General features: G+C 37.3%; 1 protein-coding gene across 1 annotated transcript in view; it reads left to right on the top strand.

Moving 5' to 3' along the window:
• The window catches only part of LOC127456514 (leucine-rich repeat and IQ domain-containing protein 1-like), a 56846-nt gene that overhangs the window by 26853 nt on the left and 3434 nt on the right, over nt 1-26559 (top strand). The window contains exons 15-25 of the mRNA XM_051725047.1: nt 9417-9764; nt 10055-10229; nt 10816-10935; nt 11607-11696; nt 15441-15517; nt 15627-15671; nt 15808-15896; nt 16806-16907; nt 22694-22823; nt 23033-23093; nt 23330-23450. Of these exons, the coding sequence (XP_051581007.1) occupies nt 9417-9764; nt 10055-10229; nt 10816-10935; nt 11607-11696; nt 15441-15517; nt 15627-15671; nt 15808-15896; nt 16806-16907; nt 22694-22823; nt 23033-23093; nt 23330-23450 (1358 nt within the window). The remainder of the gene's footprint in view (nt 1-9416; nt 9765-10054; nt 10230-10815; nt 10936-11606; nt 11697-15440; nt 15518-15626; nt 15672-15807; nt 15897-16805; nt 16908-22693; nt 22824-23032; nt 23094-23329; nt 23451-26559) is intronic.

The raw sequence follows: 26559 nt of genomic DNA, 5'->3' as shown, positions 1-26559 counted from the left end.
TCCACACAATGCACTATGTAGGGAACAGAGAGCGATCGATCAGATTAGATTGTGCTTAAACCTCTGGGGTCTGAGGGTGTTTTGGGCCCTGGAGAAGTTTTGACATGCCTTGACATTTGTGCTTTTTTCAGTTGCTTAAAAACATATTAATGGCTAAAGTCTGATAACACTGTATTCAGCACAAACTGGGCTACAATAATATGTGAGCAACATGTATGTACATGTTTGTATTTTTGAGAAAATATCGTTTATGCGTGGTTTTTGAAAAAACAAAAAATTAAAGTCACTGAAATAAGGCCATATAACACATACTAAACATTTGTTCACAAGACTTTTGAGGACTGGATCTTGTAGCCTAGAGTTTTTGCTATAAAATGTTGTGAAAACCATCCTGATCACTCATTCATACAAAACAATATAGTCATTTAACATTTAAGACACTTTTAGTGTTAGAAAGGCCATATGCGAGGAGGCGTGGATGATCATGAATATTGATGTGATTCACACCTGAGGAGACAAAGACCCCTCCCCTGAGAGAGAATGAATGTTTGTAGCTTATTCACAAAATCAAGTTTAAATTAAAAGAAGTAATCTGACTATACATTGTCTTTACATAAAGACTTTACTTTAGACCTACACTACCATTTAAAAGTTTTACATCAGTAAGATTTTTTAATGTTTTTAAAAGAAGTCTCTTCTGCTCACCAAAGCTGCATTTATTTGATCCAAAATACAGCAAAAACAGTGATATTGTGAAATATTTTTACAATTGAACATTTTTTAGTTTTCTATTTGAATATATTGTAAAATGCAATTTATTCCTGTGATCAAAGCTGAATTTTCAGCATCATTACTGCAGTCTTCAGTGTCACATGATCCTTCAGAAATCATTCTAATATGCTGATTTTCTAATATGGGCATATTTACAGAACATTTTACACATTTACACCCAAACAGATATTTGCAAGCACAAGCTTCGTTGATGATAATGAGGCAGCATAAACACTAGTTAAAATATAATCTAAACATGCATATTATTTTTATATCATATTACATATCATATTTATATCATACAGCATACAATTTAAATACCTGCTTTAGCCGAAACAACATTTAAATGTAACTAAAACTTGCCTATTAGGACATATTTCAAATTTCAATACTTTGAATACTGGCTGGCAAGTCTGGAAATAGTCCAACTTGTAAAATATGTATATGTTTATATAAAATAGCATGTCAACTAATATGTAAGTAAAACTAAATGATTACTCATCCGAAATTGTATCCTCGGCTGGATCAAGACGCTCTTCAAAATGCAAATGTTCCTCGTTGGATTCCCGCTCTTCTTCTGAGGAAAATGTGAACTCTTCCTCACTATCCAGGACCATCTGTGGAGCTTCCTCACCTGCGCAGCATGCCATCTTCCAAACGCGCAGGAAAGTGAATGAATCTGATGATGAACTTGATGTTTTTTAAGGCACTGTTGGGGGCGTTTACCATTTGCATTGATCATCTCAGCACATTACCGTATGAATAGCGCCCTCTGCCCATGGGTGTGATCACAGTGATAATGAGCTGAGCCAGGAGAAAATGTACATCACTTTGTTTCATACAGATTACATTGCAGGAGAATATTTGTTTTAAATTTCAATTTTAAGCTTCTTTAGACATATGTATCATGTTTGTCTGATAAGTATTCGCGGAGTTTCACTTCATTTTTGTGACGTGTTTCAGAAAGATGCTCGTGGAAACAGAGACAGCTAAAAGCGCACCCTGTTTATTTTCTTTATTTTACAAAAGCACAAGGTTTTGTTGTTTTTGTGAGTGTACACAAATAATAGTAGACACTTTATAGTTGCGCGGATTGACGGTCTCAGAAGCGGGGGCAACTGGGAATTGTCCTCCACCACCCAGATTGAGGCGAGTAACCGCGCCACCACGAGGACCTACTAAGTAGTGGGAATTGGGCATTCCAAATTGGGAGAAAAGGGGATAAAAAAATAAATTAAAAAAAGACAAATTTTTTTCTGATTGTATCATGTTTGTCTGATAAGTATTCGCGGAGTTTCACTTCATTTTTTTGACGTGTTTCAGAAAGATGCTCGTGGAAACAGAGACGGCTAAAAGCGCACCCTGTTTATTTTCTTTATTTTACAAAAGCACAAGGTTTTGTTGTTTTTGTGAGTGTCCACAAATAATAGTAGACACTTTATAGTTTCTAATGATGTCTTACACTTATCTGTATGCCCAAAAATGACGGAGTATTTTAAGTTGTTTCCGCTGTTATGCGGAAAAAATCCAGCAGGACGCGCTGGCACGTCCGTCGACCCTAGAGGTTTAAGGGAGCTGAATAAATAAAAGCTATGCCAGCTGATTAAAGTTATCTTCGTGAGCTGGTCAATGACATGCAGCAGCTGCAAAAAGTTGTCATGCAAGACAAAACAGCTGATGTCTAGTTAATGAGCTTGACAAATGCCACTAGGGGGCCTGTGTAGCTCAGCGAGTATTGACGCTGACTACCACCCCTGGAGTCACGAGTTCAAATCCAGGGTGTGCTGAGTGACTCCAGCCAGGTCTCCTATGCAACCAAATTGGGCCGGTTGCTAGGGAGGGTAGAGTCACATGGGGTAACCTCCTAGTGGTCACGATTAGTGGTTCTCGCCCTCAATGGGGCACATGGTCATTTGTGCGTGGATTGCGGAGAGTAGCATGAGCCTCAACATGTGGAGTCTCAGATGTGTCACGCACAACGAGCCACGTGATAAGATGCGCGGATTGACGGTCTCAGAAGCGGGGGCAACTGGGAATTGTCCTCCACCACCCAGATTGAGGCGAGTAACCGCGCCACCACGAGGACCTACTAAGTAGTGGGAATTGGGCATTCCAGATTGGGAGAAAAGGGGATAAAAAAATAAATTAAAAAAAGACAAATTTTTTTCTGATTAACAATTTTTTATTGATTCATATATTGAACACAGAAAAACAAAACATATATACACAGAATCAACAATTAACCCTCACTATTACCCCTCCCAATCCCCAACCCCACCCTGGCTCCCAACAACATCCCAGTGGTCATACATGATTATAGACACAAAAAAGAATAATAATAATAATCACACATCCAGAAACACCAGATATCTGCCCCATTTCCCCACAAAGAAGTTCAATTTCCCCAGTCTTCTAAATGACCCTTCTTCAAAGGTTGCCACCCTGAAATGAGGGCGCTCCAGCCGACCTCCATCCCCTTAAAAGTATCTGTCTGGCGATCATGCACTGCTTAGGAGCCAACAACTTTATGTGTCCATTCTCAACATCGATGACCGCCCTATCGTCCAAAATACAGAGTCTGGAGCAAAATGAAACCCGAGTGCCCAATACATCAAACACAAAACTCTGAAACTTCAACTAGGGCTGCAACTAACGATTATTTTGATAATCGACTAACGATTATTAGAACGATTATCCGACTATTCAGCTTGTGTTCCGACTTAAAAGGTTGTATTAAACGTGCTTGCTAACAATAAAGAGGACAAAATCATCTTTTAAAAATACCTCTAAATGACATTCACTGAGTTAAAGGGAAAAAGTACTTTTTATTATGTTTAATTCAGTAAAAATGTATCTACAAAAAAATCCTATTGTTATCAAGTATTTGTCTTTTTTTCCATTTAAAATTGTCTAAAAATCCTTAAAACAAGATACATTTACTTGAGAAGTAACATATAAGGTATTTAGACTTGCATTAAGAGAATGTATCTTAAATATAAGTGTATTTTGTATATAAGTGTATTTTTTCACTTGGTTATACTTCTGCGAGTGCAGTAAAGTAATTAAGTCTAACTAAATCACACAAATTTGCTGGGAATAAAATACCCAAATACTTAATGCCCTGTTTGGGCCACTGAAAGGCGCCCGGCTGAAAAGCCGTTATCGGGCAGTACGCAGTCAGAGCCAAAGCTTCGGATTTAGACCAATTAACTCTGTATCCCAAGAACTTAGAAAAGGAATTAATAATATTGTGGAGGCAAGGCATAGATCTAGTAGGGTAGGAGACGAATAATAAAAGATCATCTGCGTAAAGCAAAAGCTTATGTGCCACACCTCCCGCCATCATCCCTGGAAAATTATCCTCCTTTCTTATCGCGGCTGCTAATGGTTCCAGGGCAAGACAGAACAATAATGGGGAAAGAGGGCAACCCTGCCGGGTGCCCCTATCCAGAGAGCCTTTTGTTACTTAAACTTTTATTATTACTGAAACGAAGAGGATTCACATTAAAATAAGATAATAAGCAGCTGCTTTCTTTAAACATGAAGAAAAGAGAGTGTAAAGACGCTGCAAAACCTGTCAAATGCATTTCAGCACCAAAGTAAATGAACAGCAACCGATAAAAAAAAAAAAAACAGGTAGAATCTATTAGACTATGAAAAAAAACTGATTGACTGTTCCGTAGAGATCAGACATAGTTGGCAAATGCTAAATGCACTAAATTGATCCAATTAATTAGTTTTTATTACCACAACAACCCCGTTTTCCTTTGGTGCTGGACCTTTGCCGTAAGCGATCTCCTAAGCTGCCACGGGGCACCGCCTATGGTGGAACATGTGACTTGATTGGACTGAAAAAAATGTAGACATGTGAATAAAGATTTATGCCACAGACATTCTTCTTTACATGCAATAATCATTTAAAAGAATATTCTGTGTTCACTATAAGTTAAGCTCAGTTGACAGAATTTGTGGCATAATATTGATTACCACAAAATTTTATTTTGACTTTTATTTTGATTTTCTTTAAAAAAAAAAAAAAAAAAAGCACAAATCTGGGTTACACTGAAGCACTTACAGTGAAATTGAATGGGGCCAATCCGTAACGTTTAAATACTCAAAAGTACGGACAAAAGATGTAAACAAAATGTGTGTTAACATGATTTTTAAGTGTAAAGCCAATTTTACAACTTCGTTGCCATGATGATGTAATGTCAACAAACCCTAAAATCACTGTAGAAATTATGATTTAAACAACTCCACAGCTCAAATAATACATGAGTTTTAACAGAAGAATTAATGTAAGTGCTTTTATAAAATTATAAGCTTCACATTTCTGCCTTTTAAACCCTCCAAAAATTGACCCCATTCACTTCCATTTTAAGTGCCTCACTATAACCTAGATTTAAGTTGAATGTTTTGGGGGGTAATCAACATTATGTCACGTATGCTGTTAGTTGAGCTTAACTTGTATTGAACCTGGAATATTCCTGTAATTTAATTTAATTATCAAAGGTACAAATGCGTTTTTGAAATTTCAAGTAATTCATTCAAAATTCTCGGTTCAAAAATCTAAGTGGGCACATGCTCCCTCAGTTTGGCTGGGCATGATGCCTCTGCATTTAGTAACATATCAAAGCCCACACAAATTGTTGTGCCCACGGAACTCTGCAGATTTATGAAGAAATGGAACAGCCATCATTCACAAAGTTCTACACATCTTCCCATCTCTTGCATGTTCACTTATTAAATACTGTGTACATTTAATTTACTAATTTACATTTGCATTTATTCATTTAGCAGGCAATTTGATCCAAAGCAACTTACTAATGAGAATAATTCAAGTAGAAACAATTAATCAGAGGAAGAACAGGGGGCATGGGTAGCTCAGTGGTAAAAGACGCTGGCTACCACCCCTGGAGTTCACTAGTTCGCTAGTTCAAATCCCAGGGTGTGCTTAGTGACTCCAGCCAGGACTTCTAAGCAACCAAGTTGGCCGGGTTGTTAGGGAGGGTAGAGTCACATGGCGTAACCTCCTCGTGGTCACTATAATGTGGTTCGTTCTCGGTGGGGCCTGTGGTGAGTTGAGTGTGGATGCCGCAGTGGATGGCGTGAAGCCTCCACACACGCTATGTCTTCGTGGCAACGCGCTCAACAAGCCACTTGATAAGATGCGCGGGTTGACGATCTCAGACACGGAGGCAGCTGGGATTCATCCTCTGTCACCCGGACTGAGGCGAACCACTACGTGACCACGAGGACTTAAAAAAGCACATTGGGAATTGGGCATTCCAAATTGAAAATCCCCCCTCCCACCGAAAAAAATTAAAAAAATCAAAGGAAGAACACAATGGACTCATTTCCAGGTTTGAGAAGCGGAAGTAAATTATAGTGGAATAAACTTCTATAGCGGCCATCAGAGGAGACTGAGATTTACTGGCTCCTCCTTTAGAAGATGTATTTCAAACCCTATCACAGCAGTGTTTTTATTTTTTATTAATGCCAAAGAATAATGTTATAAATGTACATAATTTGTTTTAAATAAATAAAATATATATTTATATATATATACAGTATATATAAAAACTTTGCTAAATTAAGGCAAAAAAGCATCACCACAGTCTGTGAAAAGTGTCCATACCAAAGTGTATAAGTAGTACAACGCTAGAGCAGAAGTGTATGTTTTAATTTTTGAATGCAGTGTGGCAGAGAAAATTTTTACTATGTGTTTCATTTTTAAAAGCTTGTGGTACTGGCTGAGAAATCAAACATCTCTTTGTATTGGCATCTGTGTTGATTAAGTATTCCCATGTCTATGTGTGTAAGATAAAACCCCTTATGTTCTTAGGCTACACATGCTGAATATCAACAAGATATAAAATTTTCACTTCCATCAATACAAAAGCCCCCTTAGACGCTGCCACAGACCACCAGCAAATAAAGCAGAACACTTGTCATGTTTCATAAAGGATGATTGGCAGAAGTCTGTGTGTCCTGTGGTTCAAGCTGAGGTCTCTCATGGCTTGGAGGACTTTCGAGATACCCCCTAACCCTTCTGCAGCATACTCTGCACAAAGGGTCTTTTGCACTCCCAGGGGGAGTGCTGCAGCCGTTTAACATCTGACCTGACCCAGTGTCAGTCCCCAGCTTTGGCAAGGTGAAGAGTCTGGTTTAACGTTGTATTGCAGTCAGGCGACGGATGTCTGTGTTAGGCATAGAGTGGCCAACTGAACTATAAGGGATTAATTTAAAAGAAGAGTTCCCCCAAAATGAAAGTTCTTTCATCATTTATTCACACTCATGTTGTTCCAAACCCATATGACTTTCTTGCGTGGAACAAAAAAGGTTACGTTTTTGAAGAATATCCTGGCCACTTTTTTTCATAGAATGAAAATGAATGAGGACTGAGGCTGTCAAGCTCCAACATGACAAAAAGCACCATAAAAGAAAATCATACTTGCATGAGAGTGAGTAAATTATAGAATAATTGTCGTTTTTGGGTGAACTATTCCTTTTAATACCACCAAACCACTGCAATAAAATGGGATTTTCTATGGCTTGCCAGTGCATCATAAATATGCATGTTGTGTTACGGTAAAGCCACTTTAGTTCTGTGCAAACAAAAACCCTTCCCGAAATTTATCTGAGGTAATTTCAGTTGTCAGTAAGTAGAGCGACTATTTAAGAATTGTATTTATTTGCCTTGGCATACTTTTTACTACTTGTAACAAAGTTTGGCTCTCAATATGTCCATTGCGGACTGTATATGCAATTTGACATTAATTTGTTTTAATGAGGTAATCAAATTAGACTTGTTGTTATACATCTCTATGCTTGCAGTGGGTTTCAACAGTTTCAACAGTTTACTGTATTTCGCATTACAAATGTACATTGCATTTGACTCTTGTGGCTTTTTCTATGACTGTGCTGAACTGTTATATACGAGATGTGTGTGTGTTGTGGCGGAATGAGGATGCCCCTTAACCGTGTCAGAGGATTAGAATAGCAGGGACACTGGAGTGACAGAGCTGGTTTCTGAGACGGGCTCAAGGGTCAGGGGCAGGAGGGGACAAACTCGCCATGGCTAATAGAGTAATTAGAGTGGCATTGAGGCACCTTTGTGGGGACTTCAACCTCATTAGACAGTGGCCCCAAAGAGTATTTGAAGAATTGGCCACACTAAAAATGTATGACTTTCATTAGATGACAAAATATAAAACAAAGAGACCTTTGCAAACAAATGATGCTAGACCTTTTCTCAGAACTAACGTCACTTTTTTGAGCCATTTGTGCCATTTACTTTTACCTGTTGTATCTCCGTCAGTCAGTTTCCCTCAAGTTCACACAGGTGTCCTAACAGTAACCACAGGTGTAGCTTATCACATTATGGACCACTATGTTTCACTCATTTGATAATTACTTCAATTACTTGTTGTCTTAATTTTTAACAGTATATCTATTGTTTTATCCTTTATCCTCCTGAGACCCGAGCATGACTGATGTGTGCGTTTTCCATTTCCCTTTTTGATTTGTAACTAGTAGCACCTAATAAACATGCAACAAAAATCTTCTAGAGCAAATAGTTTTCCTAAAAATGTATGTTCACATATGTGTACAGCGAGATTAAGTTGTGAAATTTCAAATAATACCAAGCTATAGAAAGTCCAATTTTTTAAATAAAATTTGTTATCATTTTTCCAGGAGTGTTGGTTATTCATGTCTTTGAGACGTTACAGATATTACAGATGATTTTTTATAAAGCTGTTTTGGAACAACGTGTATTGGGAAAAGTATACAAATAAAAATTATTTCACTTGAATTAACTTTTTTCTGTTAGTGTGTTTTTCTACTTTGGCAACAAAATCTCAATTAGTTATAGCCAGTGCTGAAGCATCTTACCAATCAGAAATTAGCATAATTAATTCTGATACAAGTAATAGTTAGCATCATCCAATCAATGCCAACCATGTTAAAATAAAATTATACATTATAAATTCTGAATCTAAGTACTGATTACTATTGTCCCATGTCTGCCAAACATGTTGAGTGGTTTTACTGAAACGGTTTCAATGTAAAAATGTAGTTAGGTTTCTTACCAGATGTAGTTTTGTTGGCATTTCTTACAAAGACAAACTCCACTGTGATCGGCGCCATGTTGTTTTGTCACATGACTCCATACATCGAAAGTTTAACCCTTTACTGACAGCCCAGAGTCTCCTAAACTGAGATCAGTCAGTTTAAATGAAATTAAGTTATGTGTTACGAATAGCAAAGCCAAAATACAACATCCACACTTGTCGACGTGGGGTCGCACAAGGTTAAAAACTAACAAACTGCTTGAAACATCTGCTTGCCCTTTCCTTTAAATAAATGCCAGATGTTTTCTTTGTTATCTAATGCAATGACATTCATACATTTTTAAGAGTGGCTTAATTTTCCAAATCCTTTTTGGAGCCACTGTATTCCATATTTGCATCACACAGTGAAAACTTCAGCTGTTTGTAATGATAATTTTTTTTCCCTATGGTATTCTGTTTTAAATTCCTTATCAAGAGAATTGAATTTTTTTTATTGCATATCTCCATAGTTTAGAAATGAAATCAAATGCATTGAATCTATGTGCATTTTTTTCTCTGTTTGTCATAAAGTTCTGCCCCCTCACAACATGATGCCCAACTTCTTGCCAGTGGCCACCATGCAGAGCTGTTCAGATTGGCAGTAGATCAGCGTTATGCCCATGAATATGCCGATAGCTGTGTCACAGAGGATCCCGCACCGGCAGCAGCTGCTGACAGTAGTCTACATGATGTTTCTGACGCACCTCTATCACAGAGGCAAAGCCCAGAAGAGCAGCTTCAGTGTACAGCAGATTGGCAGATACACAATCCAGAGAATACAAAAAATTCTGACCTTAAGCTTCATTCCAACGACCTTCAAGCCGATTGTTCTGAGAAACCAGCTGAGAAGGAACCTGTTCAAGCACCGAACCTTAAAATGTATGACTCTCACACACATTTTATCTTGTTTTAAAAGCTTCAGATGTGTAGAAGATTTCTGTTTTGAGAAAACATCTCACATGATTTAGAGTACATTTATTTTTAGCTAAAGGTAACCAAAATAAAGCTCATCTCTATATCATTCAGATGACATTGGATCCCTAGTGGGTCTCTGTTCAGATGTCTTCACAAAGATGAATCATCCAAGGCATGAGTTCAGCGACATTCATTTAGTCACTCATGACCTCAGTGAGTCATCAGATAAAATTGTCTTCTGCTCTTTCACTCAGAGCGGCAGCTGTGGTGATCCAACGACGCTGGCGGAGATGTGTAATGCAGAGACATGGGGGCCTCTTAAGCGTAATTGCGAAAACTAACGAGAGATCGAATATTCATTGGATGGAAGATTCCTACATTGGGAGGCCAGAGCTGCATAATAGGGACCATGCTGCCGTTGTTATTCAGGTGAGAGTTTTTCTAGCAGCTCTCCTAATTTAAAGGTACATGGATAATTGAGCTTCATTTTGCCTTTGATTGTGTGATCTACTGCTCTGAGGTGCTTATCGTACCTCTGGAAAGGTGTTTTCCATACCTCCTTTTATGAATGCTATAAATAACTTGTATAAAATTAAATCATCTTCATTATACTATTACTGCCAAGGGCTTGTTTTGAATCGGTAGGTAGTGCTTTTAAAAACAGTCTATTCCTTTCACATGCAACTTCTAAGGGATATTTTCTCTCTCTGTCTGTGTTTAATGAGTCTCAGAGGACCAAAATTGAGAGACAAAAATGATTAATCAGATTCCAACGTGTCGCAGGAGTGGGAGCGCTCAGGTTCTGATCCGTTAAGTCTTTTTTGCCCGTGGGGAATACGCAGATTTAAAGGCATCCCGGTGTTACATTTGTCTTGCAAAGCCAAAGTCACCGAAAGTTCAAACTGCAGACCGCAGGGCAATTAAACAGAGGTTAACATGTTTTATCTTCCTAATGGGATAACACACAATATTTATGCTTGTATGTGATTCATGGCTGTGTGTATTGCCCCTGCAGGCTGCGTGGAGGGGCTACGCTCTGCGGAGAAGGCTGGCCCGCACTCTAGCCGCCGCTCAGATCACAGAGAGCGATGAGTACTTTGAAGAGGTGGACATGGACGAATTCATTTTTGATGAGGTATGAGCAGATGCGTGGTGCTCCTGCCATTATAGTGAAGTCGGTAGATTGATAGCCTGTACTGGTGTGCTGACAGACCTTTAACTAGCTGTTGTAGCAGTAAGGAGGGAGGCTGTCAGCATTGATTAGGTGTAGAAAAAGAACAGTCAATGAGTGGAGGAAAATGTTGTTTCTTTTACTTATGTCATCTGCTATTTTCTGCCCATTTGCATCATGTTTACTCAACTTTGGCTTAACCTGAGCATTACGCTAAGTGAGCTCATCCATGTAGCTTATTAGATGCTTCATTATAGTGTATTACAATGTCATGTTACATTGATCTGTATTATTGGTCTACATCTCAGGTTTTTCAATTGTTGGATCTCTCCAATTTTCTTTGATTCAGAAAGGTTCCACTAACTTGTATTCTTCTAAACATCACATACATATCGACTGAAGAAAAAAATTAAATGTGCTGTTTTGAAATGGATATGTCTTCAAGTGTTTGTACGTCTGCATGCACACACAGGGAACATCAAGTGCTTTTAGTTTAATGTGATCTGCCACTTGCTTTGAAGGAATAATGAAAACAGCAAGATGCACTTCAACAGCTGTACAAATCCCATTGATTTTGGAATGATGCAGTCCATGTTGAGCTTTTTGATTTTGTGTGTGTTTTGTGTTGTAAATAGAAAGCGCTGGAGAAAGACTGGATAACCCTACATTCCGATGCCTCACCGGCCAGAACAATGCCATTTTCAGCACAGCTGCCATTGCCAAAGGTAACAGGCCTACTAACCCTCCCTCTGTCTGTGGGTCGGCACAATCAGAGTTTCTCAGGGTGATTAAGTGCCGAATTTATTGCCTCCAAAAACACAATTACTTTCTGGGCTGCCTTAAACTTCCTTCTCGTCAGCAGATGTAATTTTTCAGGACAGTGCTTTTTCTCCTGCGGTTTCTTTTCTTTAGAGAGAGCTGGCCTTTTCTATCATGGTAGTGGTGCTGTGATGTGATGCAGCTGCTGCTGTAAAGATGTAGAGGTTTCCATTGGCACTTCAATGCTTTAGAACCAAAATGAAAACTGAGTGAGTGCAGATACAATGGAACTCCGTCCATTCTCAAAATATATTCCAAAAGAATTGAAGAACCTATGTGTGCATGTCACACATAGGTCTTTGTGTCAGAAACATTTTATTTTCTCTTATATTATAAAGCTTTTACAGATGTTATAAATAAACCTAAAAGTGTTCATAATACATAAATGAACTGGTGTAGTGTTTTAGAGGTCATTCAGACAAAACGAATGAAACAGAATGCAAATGTCTCTAAATGCATTTTTAACAGGCCCTTCTTTGCAAGACACTAAAAAAACAGTGAGACGCAACAGACAAAGACGTCTGTCTAATGCATGTTTAGTCATGACAACTCTCTGCAAGATTGAGCATATTAATGTGGGTATGATATATTGACAAGATTTTGGTCCTGGCGGACTAGATCTTCTAAGCTGATGCTGCTGTAGAGCACCAATCAGATCTACCACCTAAACTTGTGTACTGCTGCTACTCCAAAGATCCATGTGCTCAGTGTATGCTAGCTAAGTGTGCTTTTGGCCAGTTTGGCCAAATGGCATAATGCTAATGAACTAAATCAATCTCTATGTGTGTCTATGCCAGCTTGGCCATATGGGTTAAACACTAGTGATTTGACTCATAACATAACATTGTACCAGAAAACAAAAACTCCACAGGAAACCGATGAACACCGATATTGCTAGGTGGTACTATGGGGTAATTTTCTTTAAACAGGGTTAGGGTTAAGCCTACACAATAAAGCAAGACACCTTGATTTCAAACTTTGAAATTTATTTTGTATTTATTTTAACTAAAAATTCAAATGAAACTGGAAAAAAAAATAAGTGCAATTAAAATGTGTGTTGTTCAACTTTTTGAAAGATGGCTTTACAACAGTTGTGAAGGGCAACATCTCTCTGGCAAAGAACCTACTTCATCTGTGCAATCTATACCGGTCGGGTATTTCATTATCCGGCAAAATACATCATATGTGAGAATACATTCGTTTTGTTCCCTCCTTCACGATATATATATATATATATATATATATATATATATATCTCGCAATATCCAATTACATCGGCAACCCCTGGGCAGAGGGATCAGTGAATATTCTTGCTTTAGTGATTTTGCATTGAAAATTAATATTTAAAAAATGAAAAACTTATTTCAAATACATTTCTAAATTCAAATTGCACTCCAAACGAAACGAAAAAGCAATTAAAATTATGAAGTGATCAAAACAATAATATATATACAGTATAAGTAACCAGCTTTCCAAACATGCAGGCCTACACAATAAAGCAAGACACCTTGATTTCAAACTTTGAACATTATTTTGTATTTATTTTAACTAAAAATTCAAACTGGAAAAAAATTAAGTGCAATTAAAATGTGTGTTGTTCAACTTTTTGAAAGATGACTTTACAACAGTTGTGAAGGGCAACATCTCTCTGGCAAAGAACCTACTTCATCTGTGCATTCTTTACCAGTCGGGTATTTCATTATCTGGGAAAATACATCATAATGTGTGTGAATAAATTCGTTTTGTTCCCTCCTTCATGATATATATATATGTGCATTTCTCTCTATAAATTAACAAAATGTTCAGACAGTCTCCTTGCTGGTTTTTCCCGACACATTCAGAATCATTACCACTTTTGCGGCGTCGCTGCGGCTCGCTTCATGCGTGCGCTTATAACATTTATATTTTAAAGGCTCATTATTACGGTTTAGTATTTCTCTGTAATGTAGAACAGTGTTAGCAATTTTACTTATAAAATTCTTTCGCAGCCCTGGAACTCAAACCATTTTCTGGTGCCCCCCAAAATATATATATTTAAGTAATTAAATTAATATCATAAATGTGCGATAACTAGTCAACTAATGGCTTAAACTAACGACAACTAGTCGACTAGAAAAATCTTTGGTCAGGGGCAGCCCTACTAATAACCCAAGATAGCATGTGTGCCAGTTCAGATTTGGCTTACACTGGCAGCCAAAAGTTTGGAATAATGTACAGATTTTGCTCTTATGGAAAGAAATTGGTATTTTTATTCACCAAAGTGGCATTCAACTGATCACAATGTATAGTCAGGACATTAATAACGTGAAAAATTATTATTACAATTTGAAACATTTTTCAGAACTTCTTAAACTACTTCAAAGAGTTCTCATCAAAAAATCCTCCACGTGCAGCAATGACAGCTTTGCAGATCCTTGGCATTCTAGCTGTCAGTTTGTCCAGATACTGAGGTGACATTTCACCCCACGCTTACTGTAGCACTTGCCATAGATGTGGCTGTCTTGTTGGGCACTTCTCACACACCTTACAGTCTAGCTGATCCCACAAAAGCTCAATGGGGTTAAGATCCATAACACTCTTTTCCAATTATCTGTTGTCCAATGTCTGTGTTTCTTTGCCCACTCTAACCTTTTCTTTTTGTTTTTCTATTTCAAAAGTGGCTTTTTCTTTGCAATTCTTCCCATAAGGCCTGCACCCCTGAGTCTTCTCTTACTGTTGTACATGAAACTGGTGTTGAGCGGGTAGAATTCAATGAAGCTGTCAGCTGAGGACATGTGAGGCGTCTATTTCTCAAATTAGAGACTCTGATGTACTTATCCTCTTGTTTAGTTGTACATCTGGCCTTCCACATCTCTTTCTGTCATTGTTAGAGTCAGTTACAAAAACAGTTTGTTTTTGAAGACTGTGGTGTACACCTTTGTATGAAATCTTCAGTTTTTTGGCGATTTCAAGCATTGTATAGCCTTCATTCCTCAAAACAATGATTGACTGACAAGTTTCTAGAGAAAGCTGTTTCTTTTTTGCCATTTTTGACCTAATATTGACCTTAAGACATGCCAGTCTATTGTATACTGAGGCAACTCAAAAATAAACACAAAGACAATGTAAAGCTTCATTTAACAAACCAAATAGCTTACAGCTGTGTTTGATATAATGGCAAGTGACTTTCTAGTACCAAATTAGCAATTTAGCATGATTACTGAAGGATAAGGTGTTGGAGTGATGGCTGCTGGAAATGGGGTCTGTCTAGATTTGATCAAAAATGACTTATTTCAAATAATGATGGTGCTGTTTTTTACATCAGTAATGTCCTGACTATACTTTGTGATCAGTTGAATGCCACTTTGGTGAATTAAAGGACCAATTTCCTTCCGAAACAGCAAAATCGGTACATTATTCCAAACTTTTGGCCGCCAGTGTACATTGTTTTTTTTTAATCTCCCTTTATAATTTCCTATATGCTGTACCTTTTTCAGGATTAGTTTTATTTAAACGTGTTTTATAATGAGATGATTCCTTTGTTTTCCCCCCCTAAAACTTCAAGTTGGTTGAGTAAGAAGAAGAATTGCTAGTCTTTGATCATGTTTGTGCTACTTGCTGTCTCTACTCCCTCCTTTGATGCCCCCTAAGACCACTCTGTTTTTCCACAGCAACCCAAGCATGCCTGGTCAGACAGAGAAGGAACAGCCCGCTTGGAGCAAAACATGTCACTTCCCCATAGTAGTAGGTAATTAGCGAAGAGCCACTTCACACTTCGTAACATAAATTCTTTGAAAATCCAAAGAAATTGCAAGAATAAAATTTAGCAAACACACATTTTTCTCATCAATATCCAGAAACAGCACCCTTTCTGAGAGATCTGAAAAAATCATCAAAGAATGGTATGTTTCTCTGCAACTTTGTACAAGTCTCCCACTTACATGTTATACATGTAATGTACAAATATAATTAAAAAAAATCTATAGAGTTTAAGTAAATCTGTTAGTCTATATGTGTTCTTTCCGACTTTTCTATCAGGGGCTTCACTAGTAACTCCACTGTGCTTCTTATGCTGAAGAGAGCCAGTAAAATGAAGGGCAGGAAACAGCAGCAGAAGAAATTATTGGGTAAGCTATCTACAGTATATACATTCACCTACTCTTTTGAATTGTTTACTTTCATAATTCTAGAAAGGTGTATCTCTAAAAGAATTGATGATCAGTCCATGGTAAGACTACCGATTTATTATCTTTCAAATAAATAAAGCAAACTAAAATAGATACATTTAAATTACTCAAAACTGTTCACCTGTTAACTTCATTACGTTTTTTTTTTTTTTTTTTCATTTAATTTGTAGTAATTCAAACTGTTTAGCAAACTTCTCAGATTTCTCCCTCTGCGGCTCTTTTGGAAATGAGTTTCATTCTATCTGATGTCTGAAGACAGTCTTTTTGAGGGGGTGGAAGTCTAAATGAAACTTTACGAGACTTAATGAAAAATGCCCATTTCTCCAAAACCATGCCTGTCTTTAAGACCTTTTTTATAATTTTTCCTCTAGTGCTTTAGTGAGTCATGCCACACTAGCATAGAGCTTGTAATTACATGTGAAGCTTAATCTGCCATAACAGCAAGTAGCTCCACTCTACTCCATGCCTTGTCATGTTCGATTGGCCTGTCCTCAAACATACATTCATATATTATAATGTCCCCCTCTCTCAGAGGGCCCAGAACCGGCTTTGATTACTAGAACATAGGAGAACACCAATGCTCGTAAGTCTAAGAAGAAGTCCAGACACAGTAGTCCTGGTCTGGATCCTCCAGGGCTGGCCTGAAGCTGGCTTTGATCAAGGTCAGGAGTGCGTGACTCTAATGCAATGAAGGCCTGTGTGAAGCTCTCCAAGGCCTCTTTTGGTCTCTTAATGGAAAGTGAATCTTTGGTTTCTGTCAATTTTCTATTTGCACTGGTCTGCTCGATGAATCTAGCATTCGTATGAGCTCATTTTTGGCTGCGTTCCTGTCTGTGTTATGTGTTCTAGACCCAAGTGCACGTCTGGCCATGTTCAGGAGACACAGTAACCAGAATGTTTCCATTGAAACTCAAAGGCAAACCTGCCTGAGGTTCAAGGACTGCTTTGAAGGTAGGGCTGAATTTTCGACATGCGGTCACACTAGAATACAAGATATTCAAATTATGAATTAAATGTATCAGTGTAGCGCAGTGGTTCTCGACTGGCAGGACACACCAAAAGCAGGGGAAAAAATACTAAATGCAAATAATAAAATGCAACTAACCAATTTTTGCATAGTGGCATTTTATATATGACATTTTGTTAACTTTGGTACGATGAAAATTTTGGTACCTTATTCAGACGCCACTTATATCCACCATAAAATCTAGGTCCTGAAGCAAAACCTCTTGAGAACCACTGACCCAATGAACTAGAAGTTTCACATAGTCATCATTAAACAACTCATACAGAAGCTGAAAATAGATCTTGATTTGAATTTATAGTGTGCAACGTATCAACACCCTCAACACACTTATATGTTACATGATAAAAACTGATGCAGTTTAAGTTCAACCTAATTTCCTAAATTCCCAAGAAAATTCCCAGATCCATTTTCAGCAATCCCACTTGACATTGTACACCATAAACAGTCCCTTCCATCATTTCTATATCAGGGCTGGGTGATATGATGATATATATCATGGTGACGATATATATATACTGTATATATATATATATATATATATATATATATATATATATATATATATATATATATATATATATATATATGCGGTATTGTGTATATCGCAATATGTAAATATCCATGTGTGCAGCGTGGGCTTATCCATCAGAAAGAAACGTGGACATGATTTTTATGGCATTAAAAGATTTTCATAATTTAAATTAAAAACAAAGCCTCTGAAAGCAACAATTTTTTGAGCTTTTGGATGAATCTATTGATTCTCAATGTTAAAATGTACAGTGAATATAGGAAAGCATGTACTAATTTTAATGAATAGAACCATATTGTACACTGATAACAAAATGTATATTAAAATGACCCAAAGATGTTTTAATGTTGCAAGTTATTCAAAATAACTAACATGTTTTTTCAACATTTGAGGGAATAATGTCCCAAAATCCACATATTTTGACATCATGCTTATCAGCGCGATGATGCGATAAAGTGCCATATCAAACAAAGCCTCAAAGTGGTGCTACTCTTTACACCCAAAGAGGTTTAAAAAAAAAAACTTAGAGGTTTCTTATCAGAGGCACTTTTGTTAGCTCTGCGTCCATGGAAGTACTTAACGGAAATCAATGTCATGTTTTTGTGTCATGCGCCTGAAGTTTAACCATTAAATGACAGTCTAGAGTGTTGTGAACAGTATTTGGTTGGTTTAAATTAATTTAAATTATGTGTTGTGTATAGCGAAGCCAAAATACAATGTCCACGCATGTGGACGCGGGGTCGCTTGAAGTTAATTCACTGATTAGATTATCCAAAAATAGGCATTACAATATGGTTATTTAATATATAAATAGATTTTTATTGATTTCCCCCCCCCCAAAAAAAGAAAAAAAACCAAACATATCTATATCATTACCATGAAATAAAATTACTCTTATCATATATATCATGACATAAGATTTTAGTCATATCGCCCACCCCTATACATTAACTTTGTGAAATGGTCAAATCCATACAATTGATTGAGACACGCTTGGACCTGTTTTGTGTGTAATACACGAAAACATACACATCGACTGATAAAATTGAACGCACATGATGGGATCGTAAATAGCTAGCTATTAGGTTGTTTGGGATGGTAAAGAATAAACAAGGTGATTGTATTTCAGGAGACTTTGTAGTGGACCTAAAGTGTGAAATTGAGTTAAGTGCAGAGGAGGTAGGGAACTTAGGGGTTCCAGACTGAGAGAGAGTTGTCTGTAGCCCCAGTGCCACCCCAGGGGGGAGGGGCTTCCAGAGTGAGGCTACCAAGGGAGGTCAAGAATAAGAGATTAGCCCTGAGAGGGATAGATGAAGGGTCACATTAAAGACCAGGGCAAGTAAATTGGAAAGATATTCTCTTTACATGCAAACGGTTGCTTTTTTTTTCCTTTTCCTTTTTTGTTGTTGTTCTGACTCCACCAGTTCCCTGGCGTATGTAAGCTGATACCCATTTTCAAGTGAGTTACTTATGTCCAGCACATCCACAAAAGAGAGCTCGGATAAAATAAACAAGAGTGAGTCGGATATCTCGGAAAGAATCTGTCACGGCTTCGGGGGGCTAATCACCTCCAGAAGGGGGCTTGGAGTGCTCAGCTGAAATGTAAGCCCCTGCTGGGGGAGAGCAGGGAAGCAGCAGCCGGCCTGTAGTCTGAGGCTTGGGGCCATCCCTAGTGGGGATGGGGTAGGGTGGGGTTTTGGGGTTGTGTTGCTGGTGTCTTCCGCAGGTCAGCAAATGGGAAGAGCAGGTAGCCTAACCAAACCGTACAGCCAGGACACAGTTCTGAGTTACCCAGTTAAAGAGACACTCCATGACACTCTAAGGTGCTCTTTTATCTTTCTTTATACTAAATGCTCAAGTAATCTTAAGAAATGCAATCATCACACGTAGATGCCTTTTGTTAACCTCCTAGTTTTCACTGCTCTACTGTGTGTACTATATTTCCAGCCCCGTATCCTGTGGCATTGTATCAGTATATCACGCCATGTAGATGATACTTTGGTTTGGCCGCATTCCTTTGAAAACTAGTTGCAAAATCATTTTTTAGATCAGCTGAAAGGATTTACCTAACATATAATGTCTTACTTTAGTTAATAAATGAATGAATGCTGTTTAACATAAGAAATACCTCATTGCTCAAATTACATTTTAAAATATTATGGATATGTTTTATTTTAGTAAATATTAATACACATACATTATTAAAAATACAACCACTAGAACACAATTCTCGAAGCAACTCAAAACCCAAGCAATTCAAACCCCTAAATTGTTACGTATTTCAATTGCAGATAAAATCTGCCTTGCATCAATAGTTTGGTCATGTTTTCCATGTTTAATTGATTTTTCAGTAAATAAAGTTTGAAATATAGGCTTTGTCTAGAAACATCTTGTTTTTTTCCCTGGCTCCGTTGTGGTTTTATAAGACCCAGACTTGTAAGAGGCTATTCGCAACCAAAATTCTTAACCAAATAACCAAATCTAAATTAATATTACCACTGTTTCACATTTTTCCCCCACCAATTCAACCAATAATTTGTAGGAGAAATCCTTGCACCTTAAAATGTTATAATATTTCTTTCCTCCATTGATCCATCAATTTCAGTGTGGTTTTGTCAGTTTGAAATGATTGACAAGTACTTCATGCATGCATACAAGCCTCTTGCATTTCGAAAGCGTTTGCTGTGGCATGTGTTTGTGTATGTGTGTGTGTTGACCGCTGGTTGACCGCCTGTGGTCTGCCCTCTGGAGGTGAAGGTTTGACACAGGGTAAAGGAAAGTGGGAGACAGAACCTTACGATAAAAGACCTGACCTCCCTCTTTGATTCTGCTCAGAGAACTTCCAAACAATCAAAGCCCCATGGGTATGTCTCATAGTCACACAAACACACACATACACACATAAGAATCCCCCACATGCAAGAGTACAATTTCATTCAGTGTGTCCTATGCGAAATTGTGAAATGTGTGAGTGCATGTGGTGACTTAATTGTGATGAAAAAAATGTAGGCATTTTGGAGGCCAAATTGCAGTTTAGTAAGTCAGACCCAAAAATAGCTCAAAAGTTTGGCATCATCAGTGGAAGCATTTTTGATAGACATAAGATGATATCGCCTCCCCAGATGGGATTCATATAAGCCTGTTAAATAGTTATTTGAATGAGAAAAATCAGTATTGGTATGAAGGGAGAACAGTATTTTTTTAAATACCTGCAAAGTGACCTCAAGGAACTATTTTGACCTGTTCCACCAATGCTACCCCGCAGTTTGGTTCTGTCATCCTGTGCCCCCCATGAAAGAGCCGATTCACTAATTCAGAGACCAGACCCCTGCCACCACCACTGCAGTACCACACAGCCTAATATACTTATGAGATACTCTAACAGGCATGACTCCTGGGCCCCCTAATGTCCTGAGGGTGGGATAGATGGGGGGACATGGGTTCGAGAACTACCGGACACTAGATGTGATGTGCTTCTTTCCTATAAACTCTGTTAACTCTGCATGTCATTTACATAAATGTGTGTATACTGTATGTACATACGTTCTTTTCAAACAGTTCCAATTCTTTTGAATTTTTTTTTTATTTCAGCAAATTCCAAGATACTTCATATGCACCTGTTGATTCCCCAATTTGTATACTTTTTATGAATGATCTAGAACTCAAATCTTTTTCATGATACATTTTTGTTAGTTGAATGTAAAATTTTGATATAAGATATACACTCACTAAGCACTTTATTAAGAACACTATGGTCCTAATAAAGTGCCAGACGAGCTCATCTGCCTCAAGGTTCGATGTGTTGTGCATTCTGAGATGCTGTTCTGCTCACTACAATTGTACAGAGTGGTTATCTGAGTTACTGTAGCCTTTCTGTCAGCTCGAACCAGTCTGGCCATTCTCTGTTGACCTCTCTCATCAACAAGGCATTTCTGTCAGCAGAACCGCTGCTTACTGAATGTTTTTTGTTTTTAGCACCATTCTGAGTAAACTCTAGAGACTGTTGTTAGTGAAACTCTCTGGAGATCAGCACTTACAGAAATACTCAAATCAGCCCGTCTGGCACCAACAAACATGCCACAGTCCAAATCACTGAGATCACATTTTTTCCCATTCCGATGGTTGATGTGAACATTAACTGAAGCTCTTGACCCGTATCTTCATGATTTTATGCATTGCACTGCTGCCACATGATTGGCTGAATAGATAATTGCATGAATAAGAAGGTGTACAGGTGTTCCTAATAAAGTGCTCAGTGAGTGTACATTAAATAGATTCAAAAATATTAATATTGATGTATAAACATGTAAGCCTAAGAACTAGAAGTGTAATAGCTGCAATCTCTATTCTTTGATTTTGTATTCTATTCTTTTTTCTCTTTCTCTGTTCAAAAACTGTAATTTGTATGTACAGTATATGCTTGTCACTCACATATCAAAAAGTAATTTTGTGTTCTATTTATGACATAATATACATCTAAAAACAGTAGTAAGCAAGTGCTTGAAAGCCCAGAAATACAAAATACTTCGTGTTAATGCTGAATAATTGTTACATTTCAGCACGTTTTATCACCAACAAATGTGCATAGCCTTTTTTTCGTTTCTTGTTCAGCCCTTAGGGAGGAGTTAATCACTTGACATTTTTAGTGGATTTTCAATTAACCCATGACAACTGTAACCCATAAACCTTGTCTTCTTTACTTTTTGGCAAAACCATGAAAATGAGTTAAATAAATGGCTCATTAGTTCCAGCACTTGGCCGTCAGAAGTCGTTATCAATTCATTCTAGTCTCCACTGAGAGCATGTGCTTATTTTGAATTAGGGCTTTTGGGTGGCAAGTATCGACAATGTCCATAAATTTTCCTACTTCCGACTCTTTTGCTCATTTTTGTTGCTCAATAGGCTTAAACATAAACCACATGCACTGTCCACCTTTGGAGCTATATAGTAATGCCTTGCCAAACTAAATGTAATTTTTTTTTTGTTTGTACTTTTGTTTCCATTACAATCTAGTAAAAAAAAAAAAATAATTCATTTCTTGATTCACATAGTGCTTTTCAGAAATGTTATGACAAACAACCACCTTCTAAATGTAATGTTGATTTCTGTAAATGTTTAAATGGAAGTAACAGGAAAAAAAATATTTTGGATGCTTTGCTTCTTGGTTTATGTCAAGTGCAGTTCGCCATGCAAAGGAGGAAGTTTACAACGCACTGAGAGCAAAGGAAAGACAAAATTATAAGGAGAGAACTTACCAGTGGCTTCACCCACAAGCAGTCCACCCCCATGCAGAATCTGCAGACTTGGGACAGTGAGATATCTGCTTTGCATTATACTGTATACTTTTAAGAAATGTACAGATGGATGATAATTTATAAAACAATAGCTGCTAATACTAATAGATGATAGTGATGAATTTAGATGTACACCTATACATCTCAAATTTGAGAGCTTAAATCTTTGAGAATGTGCGTTGGTGTAAATGCAGTGTTAAAGGTAATCTATTCAATTATTTTGTAGGAGTCATTTCCTCCCTGAGATTGACCCTGATGTTCTTAATGGTGGAAGGGTGCAGCTTGTGGTAAGAACTGTTATTTGGCTTTTCTGTACATAAACCCTTACGCTACCATGTGCTCATCGGATGCTTTGTTGATTAAATGTTATGTTAGGTTACAGTGGTACTCATACAAATAAAATACTTTTCCACAATAATTGCTGTTGTTTTCAGCCCCATAAATACTTGTGTTTGGGATAATATTTGTGTGTGTATTTGAGGTGGCTGTTTATGCCTTTATTTAACTGGGTTTGTTTTCTCAGGCCATTGCTGGCTGCAGAGATGGTGTAGATTCGAAAGCAAAGTTTAGGGTCGACTCAACTGGTATCTCTCCACCTCTTAACAAACATACTCAGGCTCAAAGACATTCAGCTGAACACACAAGTGAGTTTCAAAACTTATATATATATATATATATACACTATAAATAAACTGAATGAATATATATACTCACATATACTGCACACACACACACACACACACACATATATATATATATATATATATATATATATATATATATATATATATATATATATATATATATATATATACAGTGTGGGGTGAAGTGCACAATGGAAACTGACATGAATATACACATCATCCTCAATAACAACACCTACAATAAATCAGATTTCATTGTTGTTCTGTTGCTGTGTTGTAGATAATGATATAGTGCCTGTGTTTGAATGATTAAGCTTAAATGCATGTGTATGTGTACATAGAGGTATGCTTGAGCATACAGTATGTGCCCGTGTGTGTGTGTGTGTGTGTGTGTGTGTGTGTGTGTGTGTGTGTGTGTGTGTGTGTGCGTGTAATTGCATGTGTGCACGTGTGTGAGCTTAGCAGACAGTGTCAAAGAGGGGGCAGAGGGAATAATCTCTCTTTCAGCAGGAATCTACCAGCGAGAGAGCACTGTCAGCTCACTGAATGAGTGCAAGCACTGTCATACACACAAAGTGACTCGCCCTGACAAAGATACCACTAAGGGACACAAGCACATTTAACACAGACATGTAGGACTGTGAAGGCCTTTCACTGTCTCTCCTAATGAAGCCAAATTGGATTCTGATGATGATTTGAAAATGAAATCCACGAGGATGCTGACAGCCTGACTGACTGACTGTCTGTCTAAATGACTGACTGAACCAAGTCTTTCATACGGAGGTATTTTTAGGTGATTTATGGGAGGTATTTTAACAAAGAAAAAGTGCATCATCAGGCTGTTTCTCTGCAGATCAAAGCTCTTGTCGTGTTGGAAGGATAAAATTGACATATATGGAAATATTCCAAGATTCATTAATAGATTGTTCATTTTGCAGTTTGTATGCATTGTATTCATTATTATTTCAAAAGCCATTCCAGTGACTCATGGTAACAATCATCATGGCCACAAATATCAGTACTCATTTTCTGAAAGGAATGTTTTATTCTCGTAGTGCATTAACATGTCTGTTGTTTATCAGCTAACATAATGCAAATTTTCCCAGTCCCTCATATAGGCCTTTTGTCATTTGAATTGAATCAGTGTGGGCCTTTAAGTCATGGGCAAAAAGTTGACAGGCTTATTACTGTGTTCAAATTCCACTAAGGAATCCTTAAGTACTACTTTGTTTTAATGCAACAAGATACCCTCTGCTTACTGGGGCAGAGCCATAAAGAACGGTTTAGGAAGCCTTAAACGTTTTCATTATGCGTGTAGAGGAAATCTCCTGGTGCCTTGTTTTTGCCCTTGTCCAAAGGTAATGGGAGCAAAATGGCTGAAAACAATTTGTTTGGTCACAGCAGTTAAATGAGTGTCTGGCCTTTTTATTTAATATCTGCCCACAAAACACAGGCAACAACAAGTGTCTCTTTTAATATAAACATCCAGGGTTTGAAGTGTGATTAATATCCATCACACACAGGCAAAGAACAACATAGACAAATTTAGCAAAAAACACAATTTTGTGTTAGGTAAACAAGTACTGCATTTGTAAAATGTATAGAATTTTTTAAGGGAAGGGGTACTTGGCGATGAGACAACATTCTCTGTCCAGCGCTGATGTAGTCTTTGAAATAAAGATGATATATATAATTTTTTGAATACATCAATATATCATAGTGGGTAGTGACTTGTGTGGTGCACACAGCCTTGAGTCTATAAAGATTTCCATATACCGTTCTGTCTTGCCACGTATGACTCCTTGCCTAGTGTGGCCATGGGTTCTACACGTGGGATACAGCGGCTACAGAAAAAAGCTCACTTTGTTCTCTGTTTGGAAAAAGAAAAACTGTTCTTATCTCAATGTGGAATGGACACAGACGGGCCATAGCATACGGATGAGGACCATAATGCCCTGCTGGGAGAGAATTTCAAATGCATTCTATCTATACTTATATATACGCAGGGTTGGGAGGGTTACTTTTGAAATGTATTCCACTACAGATTACAGAATGCATGCTGTAAAATGTCATTTGTAATGTATTCCGTTAGATTACTCAAGGTCAGTAACATATTCTAAATACTTTGGATTACTTCTTCAGCACTGGTAGATTTTTTCACTTGTTTTGACTATAAAAACTCTGCCAGTACAGTAAGACAAAATACACATGTTAAAAATACATTCTCTGAAAAACCTAAATATCTTATGCAGTGTTGTTTCTAAAACAAGATCAATCTAATTGATCTTGTTTTAAGGATTTTTAGATATTTTACAGGAAAACAATACAAAAATTAGAAATTATTATCAAGAATAAAATTTTTGCCCTAATATCAAAGGTCTTATTAGAAAAAATAAATTATGATCCAACGTGAATTTTCTTGATAAAAAAATATGATCGTGCCTGGTAACGTGCATGTAAAATGGCTAGAAATAGCATTTTAGCTTAGCATAAAGCTGGCAGTTTACACAAGGTTTATTTCTGTTTCTTCTGCTCCAAACTTACTTCAAACGTACTTCTCTGTATGCTTGTATGAATGTAACACTTCATAAGAAAGTGTTTCACCGCTGTTCAAATGCACTTTGGATCGCATCATTTATATGTATGAATGCTTTCCATCTGAAAGGACTAAATATTAAATGAAACAAATGAAAATAAAATACAAAGAAATCTCTTCAGTAATCAAAATACTTTTTGAATGTAACTGTATTCTAAATACCAATTATTTAAATTGTAACTGTAGTGGAATACAGTTACTTATATTTTGCATTTTAAATATGTAATACCGTTAAATGTATTTCATTACTCCCCAACCCTGTATATACGATAGCACTATTTTGAGATAGAGAGATAGACAGATAAACAGAGACAGACACTTTTTTTTAAACAATATCAGAATTTCAGTGTAAAATAAAAATAAATGTATTATGGAAAGTGTACATTTTAGATGTTGTGACTAGTCACCATTCGTTTGAAGTTTTCACTATTTTTATTGCTCTTTAAGCTCTGAGGGTGTTTTTAAAGACTACTTCTTTCAGTGGCATACACAAAATTAAAGGCTTATAACTAG

The sequence above is a fragment of the Myxocyprinus asiaticus genome, chromosome 18 (genome assembly GCF_019703515.2).
Source record: "Myxocyprinus asiaticus isolate MX2 ecotype Aquarium Trade chromosome 18, UBuf_Myxa_2, whole genome shotgun sequence".
Lineage (NCBI taxonomy): Eukaryota > Metazoa > Chordata > Actinopteri > Cypriniformes > Catostomidae > Myxocyprinus > Myxocyprinus asiaticus.
This window is presented reverse-complemented; position numbering and strand designations above follow the sequence as displayed.